This window comes from Salvia miltiorrhiza, unplaced genomic scaffold (genome assembly GCF_028751815.1).
Source record: "Salvia miltiorrhiza cultivar Shanhuang (shh) unplaced genomic scaffold, IMPLAD_Smil_shh original_scaffold_326, whole genome shotgun sequence".
In the NCBI taxonomy this organism is placed as follows: domain Eukaryota; kingdom Viridiplantae; phylum Streptophyta; class Magnoliopsida; order Lamiales; family Lamiaceae; genus Salvia; species Salvia miltiorrhiza.
Window position 1 is genome coordinate 242,755 of NW_026651527.1, and position 24,861 is coordinate 267,615.

Below are 24,861 nucleotides of genomic sequence, written 5' to 3' on the forward strand. Positions count from 1 at the left end.
TTATTATGATAAAGAAATTTTATCAGAACATGGTGGAATATCTTCTCACATAGCTCATTTTCTATCTAATGTTGGATAACATTATCTTTAGGTAGTAGTGTAAAAATATTTTTCAATATTTCTCAATATTTTCATCTCTAGTTATATGATAAAAAGGAGGAAAAGATAATGTTTTCTTTTATCCATCATTTTTCAATGGAAATTTTACAACTAAAATAAACGCACCCTAAATAGAAATATCAGTACAAGAAAATTAACTTGGCCCTAACGATCGAAAAATTGGTCGTTACCCTCCGGAAAACGGTCGTTAAAGGTCTTAACGACTGAAATAATGACCACCGTAAACGGTGGTCACCGTTCGAATCGTCGTCCGGGTCTCCAACGACCGTTTTTTTTCGATTGTTGAATTTAACCATCGTTTTTTTTAATGATTGTTTATTCGGTCTTTAAGATCTCCCGACCGTCGTCAAATGGCGAAAACGCAAGAAAACTAACGACTGAACATAACAGTCGTTGTGTCGCCGCACATTTAACGACCGTTGTATTTATGTCGTTAACTAATGACCGAAAATTCGGTCGTTAAAGTCGGTTTTAACGGTTTATCGAAGGCCGACATTTAACGACCGTTTTGCATTCGGTCGTTATTTAATGACCGAAAAAACGGTCGTTAGATGCTGGTTCTTATATAACGACCGTAGTTTCGGTTGTTAATTTTTTTTTTCTCTTCAGTTTTTATATTTCCTGTTTTCCATAACATAACAATATAGAAATGATTCAAAGATGCATAGTGGATAAATACTTTCAATCCATCCATGAACTCTCTGTTAGACTACCTTGAGCATAACGCCTATAATCCACCTCCGATCTAAACTCATGTTTCTATTTTCTGTATTCATTTATTATTAAGAATTTATTTTACACATTAGATTTCAATTAAGGATTTCATTTTGAGAATTCAGATTTTAAGAATAGATGAAGTTTAAATTTTATAACGACCGTATTTATCGGTCGTATGTGGAAAAAATTTAAAGAAATAGAATTAATAAATTCGGTCGTTAATTTTTAATTTTCGGTCATTAACACCTCTTCTTTAGCGACCGGATATTTCGGTCGATAAATTCGATCATTGTAAGCGTGTTTTCTTGTAGTGAATTAATTAAGTATGTGAGTGTATCGAGTTGAGGCCGTCCCTCCGCTAGCTACTGATGATTATTGGTATGTCCGATTCATAGCTGAAAAAATTTGTGCTTCTCTACGTGAACTTGAAATTGAATTGTTGTGTGTGATTTTTTACATTAAAGTAGCCATTGCATATTATGTCCATGATGATCCTTTAGAGTTGCAAAGGAATCTTCCATCACGAAAGTATATATCTACTCATGTAAGGATTTCGTTGCTTATCCTAAGTAATTGCATGGAAAAGACTTCTATCCATATATCTAGCCAATGGGTGTAGCTGCAGGTTTAGAAGAGAAACCAACGTATTAATTGGGGTAATTAATTGAAGAAGAAAACAAATAAAAGGATCTATAAAAGATTTATAATATTAGGCAGTCAAAATGTTGAACGCCTTTGAACTGATGCGGGTCGAATTCGCCCAATTCAACTACATTTTTCCACTGATATTTTCTCGTTGTTGTGGCTGCGGTTGGTGGGAGATCTTCTTTTTATTTTTTATTAAGTTTAATTATTCCATTAAAATTCGACAAATCCTTTTATTTTTGGAAGAGTAGCTAAAAGTTCTTCTTTTTATAACAACGATATGATGATATGGAAGTGATTTGGATTCAGAAAATCAATTTATTACCCAAAAAAAATAGAATCTTCATTGAATTGCCCCAAATTAGGGTTTGGTTGGGATGAACAAAGTGTGGCGTAGAAGGTGTTCACAGTTGTCGTTTACGACAAAAATTTCTAGAAAGTGGGTAAAGTTTATAAATCGTTAGATTTATATTCCTCAGGTCTGCAATTGGACGGATCAATTGTTATGTTACTTTATTATATTATATTATATTATTTATTAGTACTTCACAAGTACACTACAAAAAAACGCACGATTACCGACGGCATTTTGCCGTCGGTAATAAGACACGGCCGCCGGTGATAAAGGCTACCGGCGGCAACTCGCCGTCGCTAACCGGCTCGTCGGTAACGCCATTACCGACGGCGATCGACCGCCGCCGGCAATTAACGGCGGCGAAGCCGCCGGCATTTCCGCCGTTAAATACCGCCGTTGAACGGCGGAGAGTTGCCGGCCGGCAATTAACGGCGGCGAAGCCGCCGGCATTTCCGCCGTTAAATACCGTCGTTGAACGGTGGAGAGTTGCCGGAAAATTACCGACGGCAAATGCCGTCGGTAATTAGCGGCGGTGAGATCACCGTCGGTAATTTCCACCGGACGGTGGTGGCGCACACGCCGGAGTTGTTCAAGGTATTACCGAGGGCAGAATGCCGTCGGTAATTACCGACGGCATTTGCCCTCGGTAATATTTTTTAATTTATTTTATTTATTTTATTTATTTATTTTATTTATTTATTTTATTGTATATCCACAATTTATTTCGGTATTTATACAGTATTGCATAATTTAGACGAACTTCCCAGTCGGTCACCCATCTTAGTCATAATTTAGACGAACTTCCCAGTCGGTCACCCATCTTAGTTGTGCTCTAAGTCAAGCACGCTTAACCTTGAAGTTCTTTTCGAATGGTCACCAGTACAGAACACTCGTATTATTGATATATATAGTATCTATTAATTCATTTAAAGTCTATTTCAATATACAATATCATATATATTCATAACCTTAGAATATGTCGAGATGATATACAAAAAATATTGTTAATTACGGATTGGGCTCGTTTCCGTTCTTATTTTTATGTCGGAAAAATATTTATTAATTAATTTATTATTAATTTTCGATTTTTTTTTTTATCAATCTAGTTTATACACCATTCATAACCTTAGTGTTGATTGATGAGTGAATCACTAATCAAATTAACATTATTAAGTTATAATTATAAGTTACTCACTAACAATTTTGAATGCTTAGCAATAATATTAGAGTAGTGATGATTGATGAGTGAATCACTAATCAAATTAACATTCTTAAGTTATACTTATAAGATTCTTACTAAGAATCTTGAATTCTTAAGTAATATCTTACATTAGTGATGAGTGATGTGTGAATCACTAATCAAATTAACATTATTAAGTTATAATTATAAGTTTCTTACTAATAATCTTGAATGCTTAGTAATAATATTAGATTAGTGATGATTGATGAGTGAATCACTAATCAAATTAACATTCTTAAGTTATAATTATAAGATTCTTACTAAGAATCTTGAATTCTTAGTAATAATCTTGGATTAGTGATGATTGATAAGTGAATCACTAATCAAATTAACATTCTTAAGTTATAATTATAAGATTCTTACTAAGAATCTTGAATTCTTAGTAATAATCTTGGATTAGTGATGATTGATGAATGAATCACTAATCAAATTAACATTCTTAAGTTATAATTATAAGATTCTTACTAAGAATCTTGAATTCTTAGTAATAATCTTGTATTAGTGATGATTGATGAGTGAATCACTAATCAAATTAACATTCTTAAGTTATAATTATAAGATTCTTACTAAGAATCTTGAATTCTTAGTAATAATCTTGGATTAGTGATGATTGATGAGTGAATCACTAATCAAATTAACATTCTTAAGTTATAATTATAAGATTCTTACTAAGAATCTTGAATTCTTAGTAATAATCTTGTATTAGTGATGATTGATGAGTGAATCACTAATCAAATTAACATTCTTAAGTTATAATTATAAGATTCTTACTAAGAATCTTGAATTCTTAGTAATAATCTTGGATTAGTGATGATTGATGAGTGAATCACTAATCAAATTAACATTCTTAAGTTATAATTATAAGATTCTTACTAAGAATCTTGAATTCTTAGTAATAATCTTGGATTAGTGATGATTGATGAGTGAATCACTAATCAAATTAACATTCTTAAGTTATAATTATAAGATTCTTACTAAGAATCTTGAATTCTTAGTAATAATCTTGGATTAGTGATGATTGATGAGTGAATCACTAATCAAATTAACATTCTTAAGTTATAATTATAAGATTCTTAGTAATAATCTTGTATTAGTGATGATTGATGAGTGAATCACTAATCAAATTAACATTCTTAAGTTATAATTATAAGATTCTTACTAAGAATCTTGAATTCTTAGTAATAATCTTGGATTAGTGATGATTGATGAGTGAATCACTAATCAAATTAACATTCTTAAGTTATAATTATAAGATTCTTACTAAGAATCTTGAATTCTTAGTAATAATCTTGGATTAGTGATGATTGATGAGTGAATCACTAATCAAATTAACATTCTTAAGTTATAATTATAAGATTCTTACTAAGAATCTTGAATTCTTAAGTAATATCTTACATTAGTGATGAGTGATGAATGAATCACTAATCAAATTAACATTCTTAAGTTATAATTATAAGATTCTTATTCTTACTAAGAATCTTGAATTCTTAGTAATAATCTTGAATTAGTGATGATTGATGAGTGAATCACTAATCAAATTAACATTCTTAAGTTATAATTATAAGATTCTTACTAAGAATCTTGAATTCTTAGTAATAATCTTGGATTAGTGATGATTGATGAGTGAATCACTAATCAAATTAACATTCTTAAGTTATAATTACAAGATTCTTACTAAGAATCTTGAATTCTTAGTAATAATCTTGTATTAGTGATGATTGATGAGTGAATCACTAATCAAATTAACATTCTTAAGTTATAATTATAAGATTCTTATTCTTACTAAGAATCTTGAATTCTTAGTAATAATCTTAGATTAGTAATAATCAATGTTTAAATTTTCACTTGTATTTCAATATATATTTGATTTTAATGTTTTTGTATTTTTATCTTTGATCAATTTATTAGATGATAAATGAAAAAAAAATGAAAAAAAAATAAAAAAATAAAAAATATATAAAAAAAATATAAAAAAAATAAAATTAATTACCGACGGCAAATGCCGTCGGTAATTAGCATTTGCCGTCGGTAATTAGCGGCGAAAAAATGCCGTCGGTAATTTTGGCCGGACGGCGGTGGTGCTATCGCCGGATGTCACCGGCGGTGGTGATTAGCGGCGGCCGGTTGCCGCCGGTAAATACCGACGGCAATTGCCGTCGGTAATAAATAATATATATTTATATTAATATATATTTAAATTAGCGACGGCGTAACCGCCGCTAATTAGCGGCGGCCCGTTTGCCGTCGGTAATGCGCCGGTAATAGTCAAAAGGCGGGTCGCCTTTTTTGCCGCCGTCGTGCCGTCGGTAATTGCCGGCGGCGGCGCCGCCGTCGATAATTTTCGTCGCTATTTACGCGTTTTTTTGTAGTGGTAAAGGTCGCTTTTGAAATAGTCATATTGAAGAAGTAAACACAATATTTGGCCACTAATTGAAAAAACACAAAATCTGGTCATTTATCACATGTAAAGATTGTTTTGCCCTTAATTAGGGCGGACCAGATTCGGGTCGAATTCGAATTTTTGCGCGGGTTAGGCACATATGACACTATTAGTATATGACACTAATTATGACACTAATATGACCATAAATACCATTCATGCAACACTACATAAGAGAGTATATGACACTAATATGACCATAAATACTATTTGTGCAGCACATTAAATGGAGAATCTAAACCCTACGGGGAACTGTTCAAAATAGTCATATAATTGTACTCATCTAAATAATATCAGCACACAAATATATTGCACTAATGACACTAATATGGTCAGTACCATTCATATGACATTAATAGCATTAATATGACCATAAGTATCATTCGTGCAGCACTGAGTATATGACATTAATAGTGTCATGTGTGCCTACCCCGCGCGCGAACCCGAATCCGACCCGAATCTGGTCGTCCACCCTAATTAAGGGCAAAACAGTTTTAAAACGTAAAAATTGTCAGATTTTATATTTTTTCAATTAGTGGCCAAATATTGTATTTTTTTCTTCAAAATTAATGGTCGTGTGAGTATATTATTTCTATATACGATGTACTCCTTTTAATACTAATATCGACTAAGTTGTGGTACGTCATCTATATATGTATATAGCTAGATTTTTTTTTTCATTTTAATTTAGAAGGTAGTAAACACAATTGTTTATCCAATGCTATTCCTTGGTATTTGATCGTAATTTATCAAGATTATTATCAGTCGTACATTATATGCTTTTCTCATATGATTTCCTTTTTGTCATGTCTAATTTCATCGTGTGAAATAATTCAAGAATGTGTGAAATAATTCTTTTCTTGATGCACGCGCGTGACTAAATATATATTCACAATTATTATGAATTATGCTTTGATTATTTAGTTTAAATGTTTTAAAGGGGCTTTATTTATTCACATATGCGCACATTTATGTAAAGCAGAAAGTGTGTACATTGCACACATTCCATGAACTTCATATTATTATATGGGTTAATTTTCTCTAAATTCACCATCTTTCCACGATTTTGAATTTAAACACGAGCTTTCAAATCTACCTGACAATACTCAACCTTTGCACCCATTTTATTTTTTGGCCCGTCGAAATTTTTCGGCCAAATACGTGGCAATACTTATCCGACGTGTGCACTTTTAATCTGAGTTGTATAATTTTACTGATTACATGGCATTTAGTAATTAAAGAACTGTCGCATTTTTACAAAAAAGGCTGAAAACGTTGTCGTCCTTACACTCACTTCCTCATTTCCAAATTAGGGCTGAAAAAAATGGATTCTTGGTAGAGGTTGTTGAAGAAGCACGAAAGATGGCGGACATGTAATTCCATTTTCACTTTCGTTGAAACTTACTGAATTTATTGTCTGCATAAGTTTATTTAGCTCTTCCTTTTCTTGCATTGCCAATTTTGCAGTTCTTTTAGACTTTTTATACAACTTGGTGGTAGCTTTCATGAATTTAATGGAGGTGAAGAGTATTGTGGGGGTGTTGTGGAATGTCGTAGTGGGTTGGATACCGATTTGTTCGGGTACTTCGACTTATTGGATGAAATTAAGAAATTAAGATATGAGTCATGAGAATATATTTGGTTCAAGGGGCCGAATGAAGGTTCTTTTAGTTTAGTTGAGGACGACTCTGATGTTCTAGCTATGTTAAATCATATGACTCCAACTCGTAGACATATTAGGGTATATGTTGAGGGTTGTAAGAAGGTTGCATTACCTATGGGAGAGGGTAATATGGTTGTTGGCAATGAACTAAGTCATAACCTGGATGCAATCGGTGGGGATAGCCCTGAGGTCCAGCGGCCTACAAAGAAATCAAAGGGTAAGGAGAAAGTAACTGAGAAGGGTAAGGGCAAGGAGAAGGTTGTTGAGACAGTGAGGGAGACAGTTAATGAAAAAGTTAAGGAGAAAACTAGTGATAAACATGTTGAGAAGGTTATTAAGAAGGTTAGTGAAAGTATAGATGAACTAATGACTGAAAAAATTCATGAGAAGGTTAATGAAAAGGAGAGTATGAAGGTTTTTGAGAAGCAAGTTGATAGAGTGACTGAGAGTGAAAGGGTCAGTGAGATGCAAAATGTGAGTGAGGATGACAATGATGATGATTATGCTCCTAGAGATGGGGAAGAAATAGAAGATAGCCTAAGTGACAGAGAATTAGATGATGAGGATGAGGAATACCTTTCATGCCGTAGGGATGTTAGAATTGACAGAGATACCTTCAATGATATTGGAAGATACATTGGCCAGACAAATGATGATGTTGTTGTGGGGGATGACCAAGGTGTAGCTATATCAGATTATGAAGACAGTAGATTTGTATCTTATGTTTAGTTTGAACATTGGATTGTTTATGCTACTGAAATATTTATGAATTCAAATTTTAGTTTCAATGTTCAAGAAGTGTCTTTTACTTTAAAGTTCTGATTTTGAATAAGAATAAGCAGGAAAATGATACATATATACTTCATGCCAAATTCAGAAAAGCATACTTCCATTGAAAATTGATGCCAATTCTAATACAATTACCACATACTACAATTTCCATCTAGTCCTATCTAGGTAATCCAACAAATCTAAGAAACTATCACAATAACCAACACCAATAGTAGCATAGCCATTATCACAAACTTCTCCATCCACCAACGCTTGGCTTTCAAGGCCGCCAATTCCTCCTCCAATTCGTGGTGCAAAACAGTAATATGCCCAGCTTTGTCCCAAGCATCGTCCTCCGACTGCTTATACTCTCTAGCCAAGCATGTTTGGATCTGGAGTTGCTCGCGAGCTTCATCTCTCTTCCTTTTCAATTTAGCGATGTAGTTTCTTTGAAGTAAACTTGGTCTTTGGTCAATCCATTGGAAGAATTTACATCTTCCATCCTATAAGCATATAACCCTATGTCAGAAAAATCGTAAGACAAAGAAAATGAAAAGAAAAAGTGAGGTAGGAAATTACATCGCCGCTTCGATCTGGTGGTGGCAAAGTGGGGGAGAAGATTCCATTTTCCACAGACTTTGAGTCGAAAGAGAAGAAAGGGTGTAATGAAGATGAATTAGGGGTCATTTAGTTTAAAACTTGAAATTTGGACAAAAAACGACGTAGTTTTATGGAGTAAAAAACGGTGTAGTTTCATTCACCAGACGATGGAGCCACGTTGGATTTTCCAGTTGCCACGTCAGAAGAAATTTTAAGCTCAATTAGATTCGGGCCAAAAATTAAAATGAGTGCAAAGGTTGAGTATTGTCAGGCAGATTTGAAAGCTCGTGTCTAAATTCAAAATCGTGGAAAGTTGGTGAATTTAGAGCAAATTAACCCTTATTATATTATTATTGGAGTTGAATAATCATAATAGATTTTACAATATATAGTAAAACCAAAAATGTAAAATCAAAGACAAAAAATCTAAGATAGAGTTTACATTATTAATCTATACTAATAGAAAAAGAGCCTAGAAAAAGAGCCTAAGTCATCCTAAGATACAACTTGTGGATTACATATTTTACCCCTATTACATATTTTATTTTAAAATTATTTTACATATTATATATTTATAAGAATATATTATAATTCATTACATATTACACTTAATCTATGTGATATATATATATATATATATATATATATATATATATATATCTATTGATAAGGCTTATAGATACATATATCCATTCAATAAATTATCTAATAAAAGTAATGAATTAATAAATTTTCTAAAATAATAGATTATCAAATAAAATAAAATTAATTACACATACATCGTACGTTCTTTCTGCTAGTATAGTTAAAAAATTAGAAGAACTATACTTTTCATGGTTAATATAAAATCGATGCAAGATTTTTAATGAGTGTAGCCAACGTGCAAGGAGGGTCGTTGGATCACACGATTGTTCAATTAGGAAAGGACAAAAATATTATTTTCCCCAAGCATACAATGCACATATTGACAGAAGATCACACGAAATAAATTATAATGCAAGAATAAAATAATTACTCCCTTCGTTCTATTTTGATAATCCCTTATTCCTTTTTAAAATGTGGCAAGATATAATCCACATTTTAAATTTGAATTCAATATTCGAAGGCCTAGTTAGCCGGGGTGGCACGAGTCAAATGTGTGAGGCAGCAAGGGCACGGCTCGACCCAATCCAATTCCATGGGCCAATGAGTAGACTCAAACTCATGTAAACGAACAGAGAAGTTGGCAAAAGATTCAATTGAAACTGTTGGGTATCTTCGCCTAGCCGGAGTTCACCACTTGGTTCCCGAACCATCCTGTCTACTTCACAATTGCTCAAGCAACTTAGGAACCCCTATTTCAATTAGCTTCTTTATTTCTCTTCACTCTTTCACAGCCTTTTACCCGAGCTTATCTGCATACAAACAAACCACCAAGTAAACTATTAGCAACAAAGTAAAAGGGCAAGGAAGAAGAGACCAGAGATAGAGAGGTGGGAAAATTGTGTCTTGGAGACACTGTTGGCTCAGATTTTCCCAGGGCGACGATGCACTTCCGGCAACAACAATCGACCCAGGTCACAAGATGAAACAGGATGGATCACCACACGAAGCTCACACACTTAGTCACCAAACAGGAAATCGATGAACATGATTCCGACGACACCACAAGAAAGGAATAGCAGAGCCTTTTGAAGAGAATTCGTCTGGTTATTTGCTTACCGAGAATGAAGGGGTGCAGGGGGTTAAGAAGGGAGAGGAAGCATTAAAGTTTTTTGGGTAAACGAGGGGTTAAGGGGAGATAAAGGGGCAGATGGGTTTGGTTTAGGGTTAAAGGGAGATTAAAGGGCTGATGGGCTTAGTTTAGGCTGTTGGGCTCAAAAATGGGTCATAAGAAATAAATAAAGAGCATTGGGCCAACCCACCACATAAACTCGATAATTTTATAGAGCAGAGCCTGACAGTGCTTGGCTCGGATTTGTTAGTTCGTGAATCTGCATTTAATTGAGCCAGTACGCGAGCTTTTCGTGCAAAAATATATTGGTAAAGCCGAGCTCGAGCTCGAGCTCGAGAGGTCAAGTAATAGATTGATGAAGAGCACATTTTGAATATTTTTTTTATCTTTCATGACGAGCTCGAGCTCAAATACCATTTATACAAATATCAGATGAGTTGAAAACTCGAGTTCGAGGTCGAATATGACATTATTGAGTATCAGATGAACCTAACTTGGCCTCAGCAAATACCCGAAAATATAAAGGTGCCGAACTTGAGCTCGCTTCGACTCAAATACAAGAATCATCAGATCATTGCACGGGCTGAAATTTTTTAGGACTTACAGTCATATATGTCATGTTTGATATATCGGTTCACAGATTTAATACTTTTTGTGCCCATAAAATAATTTCTTTGATAGGAGTGAAAAACAACACACACACATAAACATAGCGATACAAGAAGAAAAAGAAGTAAACAACATCATTCTAGACACGGAACCCAACGAATAATCTGAAGCTGATACTTTTTTCAATCGACAGCCTTCATGTTGCCATCTTTGAGCATTTTTTGACCGCAGAAGAATAAACAAATGAAGAAGTTGCACGATGCACAGTGAAATCCTGAAAGTTCATACGTATTCAGATGACAAACGTTGCAACGGCGTTTGGTGGTGAGAAGTTGGAAGGTGAGAGGGTGTGGATGAGCTGCCACATTCACATATTCCTTTCCCAACTTAATGTTTCTATAGCGACCGGATGTGGTTTTAAAGCAGTGGGGATGGAATGATATATCGCAGTGGCGGCAGTGATACATCCAACTCTTGGGATTCATTTCTGTTTCACACTTATCGCAGTAGAATTCACCCGGATGGTTCAGATTGGCGTCGTATGTCAATGGCAGTGCGTGGTGCTTGTCCCATGTGGGGCTCGTGATTGATGTCGGCACCCCCGCGCATCGAACGTGCACAATGAACTCACAGCTGCCGCATGCATAACAATCATACAAAGATGAGGAGTCACCACAACCAGCACCACAATAATATTGGTTACGTTGTCTCTCAACATCATGTTCAGAGACAAGGTTGAGGTGATGTTGTGGGTGAGCCGTGTGATATATGGTGTCCGGCATAGAGGCGCACTTGATGTCTGCTTTGAAGGAGCATTTTGGACAAGCGTAGAACAACCCATTCGTATAGTGCCAACAGACCGAGCAAAGTTTCCAATCCCATGCGTCACGGCTAGATGTTTGAAGGAGTAGGTAGGGATGACGTTTGTGGACAGCAGAAGAGGAGATCTTAGATGGCAAGTGGAAGCAGGCTATGTGAAGATTGAATTTGCATTCACTGCAACTCATGTAGTAGTACTTATCTGAAGAAGATGATGATGGTGAAAATATAAGAGTAATGCACACATCACATACTAATTCTTCTGATTTTTTTCCATAATCATCGTAGTCTTCTTTTTCTTGGTTTTGATCATGATAGGATAATGTGAGTAAAGTGAGTTGATGTTGGTGATGAAGGAACTTATATTTCACATTCACCATCTCATCATGATCATGATCATCAGTGGGTGGTGCTATTGCTATTGCTTCTCCTCCTTGTCTCTTTACAAAAGGTGTAATTAGCTCCCCAGCCACATCATTGATTGGAAGTTGGATCATGTCTTTCTCATTGGATGCACTTGCATTATTTCTGCAAAATACAATATTAATTTTTAAAAAAAGAAGGATAATTTAATACTACTATGTATGTAATTAATAATAGTAGCACATACTCAATGGTGTTGTAAGCACACTTGATGTGGACAATATATCTGCAAAGTTGACAATGATATATCCAATGTTTGGGCAACAAATATTGTTTGCATACATCGCATTTGTAGTCATACTTGATATATTCAAGTGGGAGATGAAAAGAGAGAGTGAGAGAGTGATGGTGGTCTTCCCTTTCCATGGTTGGAGGCAAGGATGCGCATCTCTCGTGGATCCAATATTGACAAGCATCCGCGGTGCATGTGTAGGAACTCCCTCTGCGTGTGGTGCCACAAGCATCACACTTGAAGGAGCAAAACCTCCTCAACAACTTCAACTCATGTTTGGGGTGACTCAGATGACGAATGATGTTGCCACCTCTTTGCTGCTCATCATCATCATCTGCTTCCATCATGCTACTACCTTGCGCGCATCTCATGTGCATATGAAACTCACATGAGCTCGTACATCTGTAACCAATGCTCCATATAGACAATCGACATATGTTACACATCCCCAAACATTGTTCGTGATCTTGGATGAATATGTGTTGAGGGTGCAACTCATGCCTTATCTTTCTTGCCACTTGTGCACATTCTTGGTGTAATAATTTTGTATACCTGCATCCCTTGCTGCATCCATACGCTTGCTCTTCACTACTAAATGACCTTTGACAACCATAACATTTATCTTCTCTACGAGTTTCCACCAAAGTAAGTGGATGCTCATGGCTCCAATGCTCAACAATCTTCTTCTCCTCCAACCACATCTCCTCCATCTCTTTTTCTTTCTCGCTCATTATGTGTTTTTAACTAATTAACTTGGAAAAACAGACAAACTATCTATTCTTCAAATATTTAGTTTAGCACACCCACAATAGAATCATATAAAACTTCCAATCACACCAAAGAATAATCAATCACAGTGATAAAGTTAATTAATGGACTTACTCAAAGATCGAATTTCCTTTTTCTTTGGCTTTGGCTTTTATCTTTTGCTTTTTCATATAATTTTCTTTTTGTCATGTCTATTTCACCGTGTGGAATAATTATTTTCTTGATGCATGTGACCAAATAAGTATTATGTATTGTGCTGCGATGATTTCTTTCTTTAATAAGACAAACTGGTGGATTAAATAAGTGATCTTGGAATTGTTGTTCTAGAGTATGTAGAATTTGACGGAAGAAATTAAAGTATAGAAATAGAAAATGACAAGAAAGCAGTTATATACTGTATAGTGTATACAAAGCAAAAGAGTTATGACTTTTATTCCCCGCTTCAAACATAACTTACTAACAAAGTACAAATCTCAATTGTCGATTTGGAAACTAATCAACAGATGAGATTCACGCTGTGAAACTATTCGAATATTCGATTGAAATTGATATTCGAATTATTTGTATTCAATTCATTTTTCAGGTAGTGTATTCTAAACCAATAGTGTTCCAGTATACTCTTCGAAATTTTATATAGACAATCTATATAATAATATTTTAAATAATATAGGACTTTATTTAATACATTTAAAATACACTACCTAATCCAAGTTCAAAAAAACATGTATTACCTAATGAATACAATACATATATATATATATGGGGAGAGGTTCAAAAAAGAACCACTAAATAAAAAAAAGAACGAAGAACCATTTTCAACCATTCGATCATCAAGATCTACGGTGGATGCATCATCTTGTTGGATGAATGCAGAACCTGGGTTCGAATCCTGAATGGAGCATTTTTTTTAGTGCATTAATTTTAACCGCGAATGCATTAATTTTTACAGTGGATACATTAGATTTGATGGTTCTCACATTCTCACAAATAATGTAATTCTCTCAAGATAGATATATATATATATATATATATATATAATATTTAAATATTTAATTGAATATTTATGAATGTCGAATATCATAATTTTGTATTTGTATTTGTATTTAAAGATTAATTGAATAAAAAAATAAATGTATTTAAATTCAAATCATAAAAAATTATGAATATAATATCAAATTTTAAATACAAATACTAAATGGAGCAAAATTATTTGATTCATATATAATCCCCCATATGAAGCTCTGTCCAAAGATAAGGATTTTTAAAGTCTCCAAGATTAGGCCATAAATTATAATTAATCATTTCAAAAATCAATGCAGTACGATTTTTGTTATTATTATTATCTTATCTTTAAGGGTAAATACCATGAAAATCTCTGAAGTATGCCCGCTTTATCAAAAATATCCTGAAACTTTTAAAATGTTCTCTAAATCTTCAAACTATCAAGTTTTATCAAATATATCCCGCATCTATTTTTTGGTCATTAAAAACGTGATGTGACTCGTCGGATGCCACGATATAATTTATATTCTATTTTTTTAAAATGCAATGACAAAAACGACGTCGTTTCGTACCATTTCATTTAAAAAAATTCACTCTGAAATTTAAATTCACTCCTATCGTGTTTGAAATTCACACTAATAACCTAGAATTAGGGATAAGCACGATAGAATATGGTACGAAATGAAGTCGTCTTTTCCATGTCATTTTAAAAAAATAGAATATAAATTATATCGTGGCATCCGACGAACCACATCACGTTTTTTGTGACCGAAAAATAGATGCGGGATATATTTGATAAAAACCTGATAGTTTGAAGATTTAGAGAACATTTTAAAAGTTTCAGAGTATTTTTGATATAGCGGGTATACTTCAGAGATTTTCATGATAATTGTGAATGTCGAATATCATAATTTTGTATTTGTATTTAAAGATTAATCGAATAAAAAATAAATGTATTTAAATTCGAATCATAAAAAATTATGAATATAAATATAAAATTTTAAATACAAATACTAAATGGAGCATTCTTTTTTTTTTTAATTTGTTACAATCAAAGAAATGAAAAAACTCACTCACACTCTAGCTCCTAGGGTGACTCGAACCCCCAACCTATTGGTTGGAGGAGAAGCGTCTTACCAACAGACTGCGCTTCATCGTCACAAATACTAAATGGAGCAAAATTATCTGATTCATATATATTCCCCCATTTGAAGCTCTGTCCAAAGATAAGGATTTTTCAAGCCTCCAAGATTAGGCCAAAAATTATAATTAATCATTTCAAAAATCAATGCAATACGATTTTATTATTATTATTATTATCTTATCTTTAAGGGTAAATACCATGAAAATCTCTGAAGTATATCCGCTTTATCAAAATTACCCTAAAACTTTTAAAATATTCTCTAAATCTTCAAACTATCAGGTTTTTATCAAATATATTCCGCATCTATTTTCCGGTCACCAAAAACGTGATGTGGCTCACCGGATGCCACGATGTAATTTATATTCTGTTTTTTTTAGATATAATGACAAAAACGACGTCGTTTCGTACCATTTCATTTAAAAAAATTCACTCTGAAATTTAAACTCACTTCTATCGTGTTTGAAATTCACACCAATAACCTAGAATTAGGAATAAGCACGATATAATATGGTACGAAACGAAGTCGTCTTTTCTATGTCATTTAAAAAAAATAGAATATAAATTATATTGTGGCATCCGACGAGGCACATTACGTTTCTGGTAACCGAAAAATAGATGCGAGATATATTTGATAAAAACCTTATAGTTTGAGAGTTTAGAGAACATTTCAAAAGTTTCAGGATATTTTTAATAAAGTGAATATAGTTTAGAAATTTTCATGATATTCACCCTATTTTAATGAAAATAAATAAAATAATACAAAACTTGCCATTCCAGGAAAGAATGTATCACAATGAAAATATTTAATTTTACTCAAAGAATCTCCTGTGCTTTGGTTTTGGTTTTGGCGCTGTTTTTTGCTTTTTCATATAATTTCCTTTTAGTCATGTCTAATTTCAATGCCTGGGATAATTCTTTTCTTGATGAATGTGACTAAATGTATATTCTGAATTAATATGTAAGCTTTCAGGATTTCTTTTTTCTCTTTAAGAGCACAAACTGAATGGATCAGATCGATTTTTTAATACTCTCTCCTTTTCATAAAAATACGAAGATTTGTAATCGATATATATTTTAAGATATGTTAAATAAAAATGTATTGTGATTTGACTTGTGAGTAAAAAATAAATTTAATTTAAAAAAAATTGAGATATAAACTAAAAGGATTATAGTGAAATAGTATATAAAAATAGAAATATGTAGATTTTTATGAGACAACTCAAAATAATAAAACATACATGTTTTTGTTAGATTTAGACGAATGAGGCATATAGTTTCATACTAAGCCCATGTTTGATTGGGTGTTTATAGAGGTTGGAAAGATAATCAAGTAATTAAATCTATTACTTGTTGTTTGATTTGAATAATGAGATAATCATTACCCTTATTTGAGGGTAACTCAATTGTTACCCCTCATAATAGAGGAGAAACAAAAGAAAGAGAATCTCTTACTCATGATTTATTTCCATTGTTAAACCAAACACTCAATAAAAATAATGGTTATTGTTACCATTTCACTCCTTATTTTAATTTCATTTCACTACTTGAACCAAACGAGCACTAAATAAGTAATTTTGAAATAGTTGTTATAACACATACTCCCTCTGTCCCTGAAATGACTTCCTCTTTGGGGACGGCATGGGTTTTAAGAAAAAATTATAAAGTGTATTGATAGTGGAAAAAAAGTGTTATGATTATTATTGGAAATTGTGAAAAAGTGTTATAATTAATATGGGGAGTAGTGAAAAGTGAAAAGTAAGGATAAATAAAGTATTATTAGTGGTGTGGTAGTTGTCTAAAAATGCAAAAAAAGAGAGAAAATTATTTGGAGGACGTCAAAAAAAAAGAAAAAAAAAGTTATTTCAGAGACGGAAGGAATATTTAATCACATAATCTAATTGATGGCTTTATTTTTTCAATAATGCACACAGCGACATAGCCAAGATTTCAGCTTAGGGGCCCAATTTACAATAATTTTAATATATCACATCATTAAAAAAATAATGAAAATTGACTAACACAGAATTTATTTTTCATATTGTCATACTGTTGCATATAACTTCATTGGTAATAATTATATAAATAGATATATTTCGATGTAAAGTATTAAGGTTAAACAAATATCAACAAGTCCCACTGACTTATATGTTAAAAATTAGAAATATTTAATGTAACTCGATTCATTAAAAATATTTATTCAAATTATAATTCACTAGCATCATGTAATGTGCGGGTTGAGCTAACAACAAACATGAATTAGAAATATTTAATCAAATTATATTAACAATAACATTTGAGAAAGAAACTAAAACAAACAATCTATTACATAAAAAATAAGGAGAATTCAACATAAAAAATAAATTGCAAGTCTAATAAAGAATTTTAGATTTAAAGCTCAAATCCTAATTCTTTTTAGCCCACTACGAAGAACTTTAAATTTTTTATAGAGAATATGAAGAACTTTAAATTCAATCCGCTAATTAGATACATAAAAAATAAACAGCACCATGAAATAACAATGTTAAATTAGAATATGTTATGATAATTTTGTTGTAGGAAATTTTTTTTACAAACATTGTCTAAATTATAAAAATATCTAATACTCCATATATAATTATTTTTAAATATTTCAGTTACGCTCAGTACTACGTCAAAATATGCACACATTCATGTATGAAATTGAATACACATATATAGTTTCCGGCCCGCTCTAAGGCCGGAAACAACCTGCAGGTCCATCCGGGCCGTGAAGCCCGCCTCACTGAATTCGTACACAGCATTTTCTCTTGCAGCACTCATCTTGAATCTTGATCACCACTTTTGAAGTTGCTCTACATAGAATGCAAGTCACTTCGTTCATCAACGGCAGCTGCAGCACCTGAGTATCCGACGTACAACGAGGGCCGTTAGATCACACGACTGTTCAATGAGAAAAGGACATATATATTATTTTCCAGTCAGGTATATGATGCACAGACGATAGTATTCGAGGAATAAAAGAATTACTTCAGCCATCCCACTTTGATAATCCCCTATTCTTTTTTGGAATGTCCCAAGATATAGTCCACTTTGTAAATTTAAATTGACACTATTTTATTTTATTTTAACTAAAATAACCTTATCTAGTGTGTGTGAAGATAATATTTAGAAATAATAAATAAGATAAAAATAAAACAATTACATATAAATGACATTTTTCAGACAACATTAACAATATTTTCTTAATATGTGTAAAAACAATGTGGACTATCAAAGTAAGACGGAGAGAGTATTAATCACAGTAAGAGTGGAATTGAAATTATTGCAGCAGAATGTGTTCTTTTTTGCCATTCTAGATGTAGTAAATCCTAATTTTGGCTGATAAATAGATAGAGATCAATAGTAACCATGTACACATGAACTAAAATATGTGGTTAATGACATCGTGGGTAGCTGAAGTGGAAAATTAATGCCATCGTGACAAGTTGAAGTGGTGTAGACATCCAGCTACATCGATTGTTTAAACCATGTAGACTTCTAAGGCGTTCACATAATATGTTTAAAATATGTTTCCAACTAATTGTTAATGATAATCAAGTTCTTGGTCGTCCAAGCAAATTTCACATGAGACATTAACAAACTCAATAGATTTCAGTAATGACATGAATGGTGAGGTTGTATAAACAGTCGACAGAATAGTAAAAGAAACAAAAACAGGTCTTCTGCTCTAATTATATTATAAAAGAAAAAAAATCGATGACAATCCAACAAAAATAAATTAAAATTTACCGAATTATAAGTTCTGCAAATCGGAGGTAGTGCCATTCATTCTCAGCAACATTGCTCCCTCAATGCAGCTTCAAGCCACAAACCAAGTATTTGGATTTGGGAAATGAACTGTTCAATTTCTCTGATAGCCATTTTGAGCCTTGAAGAGCTGCCTTCTGCTGATCAGTAAGAACACCACAATGCAAACTTGCAGAATTGAAGCAACTCCGACAAACATCAGCCCAATTTTCTTCCCCTTATTCGTTTTCCTCAATTGCGGCGGTGGGCTCAAATGTCGATTCAATTTATGCGCTGGGGGTTTCGTAGGCGGGTGGAGGTGAGGGGGCGACGGCGACGGCGGCGGCCATGGTGGCGAAACAAGAGACGGCGGCAGTGGTGGTGATGCCGGCGGTGGAGGCGGGCGGCGGTCGGGGATTCGTTGCGATTCTGCGGTGAATGCGAATAGAAGAGCGACGACTAGAGTCAAAATCGATGAATCCATACGAATCAAAGCTTTCGAATTAACTATTTTATTGAGCGAAATTGAATCAATCACAAAAATAATGAGAGGGAAAAATCAATCGTTGGTTGAAATTGGGAATGGATCAAGCAGGGTTTCGAATTTTCGGAGAATCAAGGAAGATCCGAAAGGAATTTGGTCCCAAATATAGAAAGATGAATGTTCATCAAGTTGGGGGGTATAGGGTTTATGAGATTGGGGAATGAATTGATAGATTTTGGGGAGTGAATTTTAGGAGAATTATTGAGAGAGAGATGGGGACAAAAGTCAACGTTGACTCAGACAAGTATCTCTTGACTCCTCAGTCTTGAGTCTTCTCTCGACTATATTTTCTCTATGAGGGAGAATTTACATTTTTAATTAAACTAATATATTCATCATCATATTAAAATTAAATTATATTTTAAATAAATATATTAAATACTATATGATTTAAATATAAATAAATATAAATATAAATTTTAATAAAAAAATCGAAGTTATGAACGGCATAATCTTAATAAACACATGGGGGTGTGTTATTAATGGCGTAATCTCAATAACCAGACCGGTGGTGGTGGCGCAAGCGGCAACAGGCTCGCTCGCGGCGATTCTCAAACCATCCGTGGAAGCTGCGCAGCTCGACGGAACAAGGGGGTGGTGTTCTTCATTTTTCAAACCTAATTGGGCAGTAAATCCGAGTGGTGCGTGCCGCGAATGGATTGATTTTAAAGTTTCGTCGGCCTCACCGCTTTTTCAAAGACGACAGCGGCGTCATTCTTTCTGAGATGGTTTCGATGTTCCTTAGGTGTGGCGGTGGCCGTTGTGATGGTCTGAGGAGGATACTGCCAGCAGAGGCGGCAATGGCTTCAGGCCGCTAGCGTCGAGGCCCGGAAGGGGGCAGTGTTGTAGCAACAGCAGATCTTTGAAAGGGAAGAGGAGGGCGGCAGTGTTTCTTTTTCTTTCTTTTGTTATTATATATATTTATTTATTTACTTTAGTTTTTGATTTCATGAATGTAAAATTGGGCATGAGGAGGTTGACTAGAGTCCTCGCTGGTTCGCCTAGTGTCGTGTTGATGGGGGCTATAGTTGAGATGAACGTTGCCGACGCAGAGGCGAGGGAAGTCCACAGCAGTCGGCTGTAGTAAAACCCTCTTTTTTTATTACTCCCTCCGTCCACGAAATGAGTACCCATTTGTGGACGGCACGGGTTTTAAGAAATGTATGGAGTGTAGTGTGAATAGTTTAAGGGTTCCACTTTTTGAGTGTATTAATTAAAGAGATGTGTGGGGTACACTTGCCAAAAAGGGAAATGGGTACTCATTTCGTGGACGGACGAAAAAGGAAATATGGGTACTCATTTCGTGGACGGAGGGAGTATCATTTTTTGAATCAGATCCTGTAAATTCCTCGATTTTGGAGGTGAATGTTATTGTTCTTTAAAAATGTAAAAAAAAAAAAAAACAAAGAACCGTGGCATGTAAATAAAGAAGATAGGAGAGAGGAGAGAGAGAAGAATAGTTTCGTGACTTTAAACGATAATAAGTTATTTATTTTTAAATTTATTTTTTTATAATTTTTACATCAAATTAAAAATCTTGTCATTATCTTTAATTTAACATCCATGTTGATTTTTTTTATGAATCAAAGTTGGTGATTTTTAAAAAAGAACCAAGAGAAGTAAAGAGAGAAATTTTGGTGGAAAAAAATTTACGTTAAAGTCAACTTTTATATATTACTTCATCTGTCCACAAAAAATGAGGCACAATATATTTGGCATCTACAAGAAATGAGACACTTTTTCTTTTAGGACATGGGTCCACCTCTTTTCCTTATATTTCATCCTTATAAATACCCCATATTTACAAAAAAAATCAACTTGAATTCAATATCATCCACTCATTTCAAATAATGGTGGGACTCTTTCTCCGCTAACTACTCATTTTATTAAAAGATGTGCTCAAAGAATGTGCCCCATTTTTAGTGAACGGAGGAAGTATATAGATATGGAGAGAAAAAATAAGGGATTATAAAATATGAATAAAGTTTTTCATCCCGTGACCCCATCTAAGTTCAAAAATAATTTGTCATCTCAATAGAACTATCAATTATCTTGAATTTTATCAAGTAAAAAAGAGGAGTTAATTGTCTGAAAATTATTTATCTTTATCAAATTTTTATTTTAGATATAATAAAGTTTAATCTTTGATGATGTAATTATTGAATAGATAATTTAATCTGATTTTAATAGCAATCAGGACTCCAATCAAATTTATTGTTGGTATGAGTAACATAATAATTGACATGACATAATTATTCTGGTGTGGTAATTGATTGGCAAAAACGAAAATTATTTTTATGAAACGAAGTCAATAATTTGACTATTCATATCAGTAGTAAGTTTGGTTGGAATCCTAATTGCTAATTTGCTATCAAAATTAGATAACCTTAATATTTCAATAATTATATTTATAACGTCAAACTTTGAAGTTGATATATAAATTTAGATTAAACTAATAGTTCAGTATTATCATGCCAAACATTAAAGTTTGTATGCAAAGTCATAATTTAATAAAAGTTCAGTAATTTTTGTACAATTACCCCAAAAAATATTTATCTTGAATTTGTTTTTAAAATTTAAAAGGCAAAATCAGTTTAGTTGTTCATTTGCCAAAAGGCTTTAATATAGTATACAAATAAGGCCCAGTATTTGTAAAGAAAAGATCTTGGGCTCCCGCCATCTTCTTCTCTCAGGCCCAAATAAGCCTCATCTACTTCCATCCATTCTAATTAATTTTTCTATTTTACTTCATTTTAATTACTTTTTCTAATAACTTTTGAAATTAATGTTGGGTGCGTGGGTTTCAATTTGTTTACTCATCAATTTTACTAGTGTACCTCCCGCGCTATGCGCGGTGAATGAAAATTTAAAAATATAAAAAATAGGATAAGAAAATAAATCAAATTCATAAAAAGAAAGAAGAAATATAAATTTAAAAATAGTTTGAAAGATATTTAAACGCGATACACATTTGAAGGAAAGTTAGAAAATATTTATTTTTTGAATATGGTTAAACTTTAAATGATAACAACTTCTTCATTTTTGATTAATTTTTGATATATTATATACCAAATTGAAGATATTTTTATGATCTTTAATTTAAGATGCATTTTGTATATTATTATATTCATAATAAAGTTATAAAATAAATAGAAAAGAAAATATGTGTTATGTATTTTTTTAGACGGAATATATTTTATATATTGAATGAGAACAAAAAATAGATTGAGAAGTAAGTGGAACCGATTGAAACAAATAAATTAACCACTAATTAAATATTAATTATTAAGATTTTTTACAATTAAAAAATTACCATTTAAATTGATTTTATTGACATTTATTTCTCTTTTTATATATACTAAGCGGCACTCTAGCGCTGCATCCCTTCTTGCGTGCCAGCTTAAGCTAGCGCTAACAGCTTTAATTTAGGATACACATTTGAATGGTGCAATTATAACATGTCCATAATGTCATTCTTTTACAGCTTTACTTGTACGCCTCCCGTGCGATGCACGAAAAATACTATATATATTGTAAATTTACTATTATATTAGTAAATATAAAATTTGTAAATATATTATTTTTATTAAGTAATAATGAAATGTGATTTTTTTAAAAAATATACATGCATTGTATATATACTTTTTTGATGATTTATATTTAATATTGGCAAATTTTTCAATCACAAAGAATTAAGCGGTAGGGTCAAATGTGTGCTTGCACTGTGCACAGCCTGCCCAATTCCTCCCCCCATTTATTTCCTTTCCACTCCGATCAATCGAACAAAATATTTTTTTTGTTATTAATTAAAATTGTCATTTGCATAATTAAAATGTAATGTACTATCATTTATTTTTGTGCACAGTCTCATTTTTATTTATAAAAAATATCATATTTTAATATTGGTTGTGAATTCAAGTTTTAATATTCATTCAAGTTTTAGTAAATTAAAAAATTAATTTAATATTTAATTAATTAAATGAGATTATTGAATTAGTCTGCCTTAAAATAAATTATTAAAATAAATTATCAGTAATATATAGTAGTACAATTTTGTGATAGTTACATAATATGCTATTAATAATTTTTTGATATAAACTAAATAAAAACACATAATTTGGCAATTTTTAAAATTGAGCACGGTTTTTAATTTCAAGTAAAATGTCATTACTTTTTTATATCAATGTTTACAAATATGTATTATAATTTTCAATTATCATAACTTCCTTATTTTAGATTTAATTTTTACACAAAGATCAATTTATGATGTTTTATTCAAGACATAGTATTACATATTTGGTCTAACACACAATTAGTTGAAAATAGAAAATTGCATTCTATCTATAAACTAAGAAAAGAAAAACAAAATAGCTTAAATGTAGTCAATATGTTAGTTTTATAGTCCACGTCCAATTTATTAAATGCTTGTTAGTTAAACGGCAGTTTTTTTTTTCTTTTTTTAAGGAAAAAGTAGTTCACGTCCAATTTATCTTTTAGTTATTTATTTTTGTCAATTCCAAAATTACCCTTCCAATTGAATTAAATTACATTTACTTTGCTTTTTATATATATAAAGATTTTTCGTGAGAGAAAACTTTCAGTTCTTACGATTTGGACCATTACTCTATTTAATCTACTTCGATATTTTTATATATATTTGTAAAACTTATATCGAGTCCACTTTTATTTCGCATTTTTTTTTTCATATTGAAATCGTCCAACTGATGCATCTTGATATTTGAACTTCTACAACCTGCAAAACATAACAAGAAGAAGAAGAAAAAAGGCAGCACGATTATAATTTTATTTTTCATGAATATAATCTAGTCAAAATATATATATATATATATATAAATATATTTATATATTTATATATATATATATATATATATATATATTCCAAAATGCTAGAAAATGAAATAAACAAATACACTCTCTGCCTCAATTAACTTGATTTATAATTGTTTTTGGATCGTCCCAATTGAGTTGATCAATTTTTTTATATAAAATAAATATAAGTAAAGAAATATCTAATTACTTATTCACTTTATTATCAACACATTTAAATTACTAATTTCTTAAATTTTGTATCGAAATAGAAGTTGATCAGTTTAATTGCGACGGAGGGGTAAAGAGCATAAAATCAACGTGGAAAATTGCAAAAGGGAAGTCAAACTCAAAGCAACACCAATATAACAAATTCAAGCAAGGAATGAAATATGATTGGTTGGCAGCAGAAATCGCAAAACTTTGGGCGACAGAAAAAGAGATGGGAAAGCATGTTGGAATT

At 32.3% G+C, this 24,861-nt stretch overlaps 1 protein-coding gene and 1 long non-coding RNA gene across 2 annotated transcripts; both read right to left on the reverse strand.

Moving 5' to 3' along the window:
* Nucleotides 1–10,815: 10,815 nt before the first annotated feature.
* On the reverse strand, nt 10,816–13,170 carry LOC131004100 (uncharacterized). Its single transcript, XM_057930705.1, has 2 exons — nt 12,304–13,170; nt 10,816–12,221 (listed from the first exon to the last, which is right to left on the reverse strand). The coding sequence occupies exons 1-2, from the start codon at nt 13,077–13,079 to the stop codon at nt 11,057–11,059; spliced, it is 1,941 nt and encodes a 646-aa protein (XP_057786688.1). The 5' UTR covers nt 13,080–13,170; the 3' UTR covers nt 10,816–11,056.
* A 4,600-nt stretch (nt 13,171–17,770) lies between these two features.
* LOC131004101 (uncharacterized) lies at nt 17,771–19,850 on the reverse strand. Its single transcript, XR_009094904.1, has 2 exons — nt 19,031–19,850; nt 17,771–18,181 (listed from the first exon to the last, which is right to left on the reverse strand). It is a non-coding gene; the product is annotated as an uncharacterized LOC131004101 (long non-coding RNA).
* Between the last annotated feature and the right edge of the window lie 5,011 nt (nt 19,851–24,861).

Bases quoted from the DNA above. Each gene is read 5' to 3' on its own strand.
- LOC131004100 (XM_057930705.1), bottom strand. From the start codon at position 13,079: ATGAGCGAGAAAGAAAAAGAGATGGAGGAGATGTGGTTGGAGGAGAAG. The intron at 12,222-12,303 runs GTATGTGCTACT...TGTATTTTGCAG, and splicing joins TGTGCTTACAACACCATTGA to AAATAATGCAAGTGCATCCA.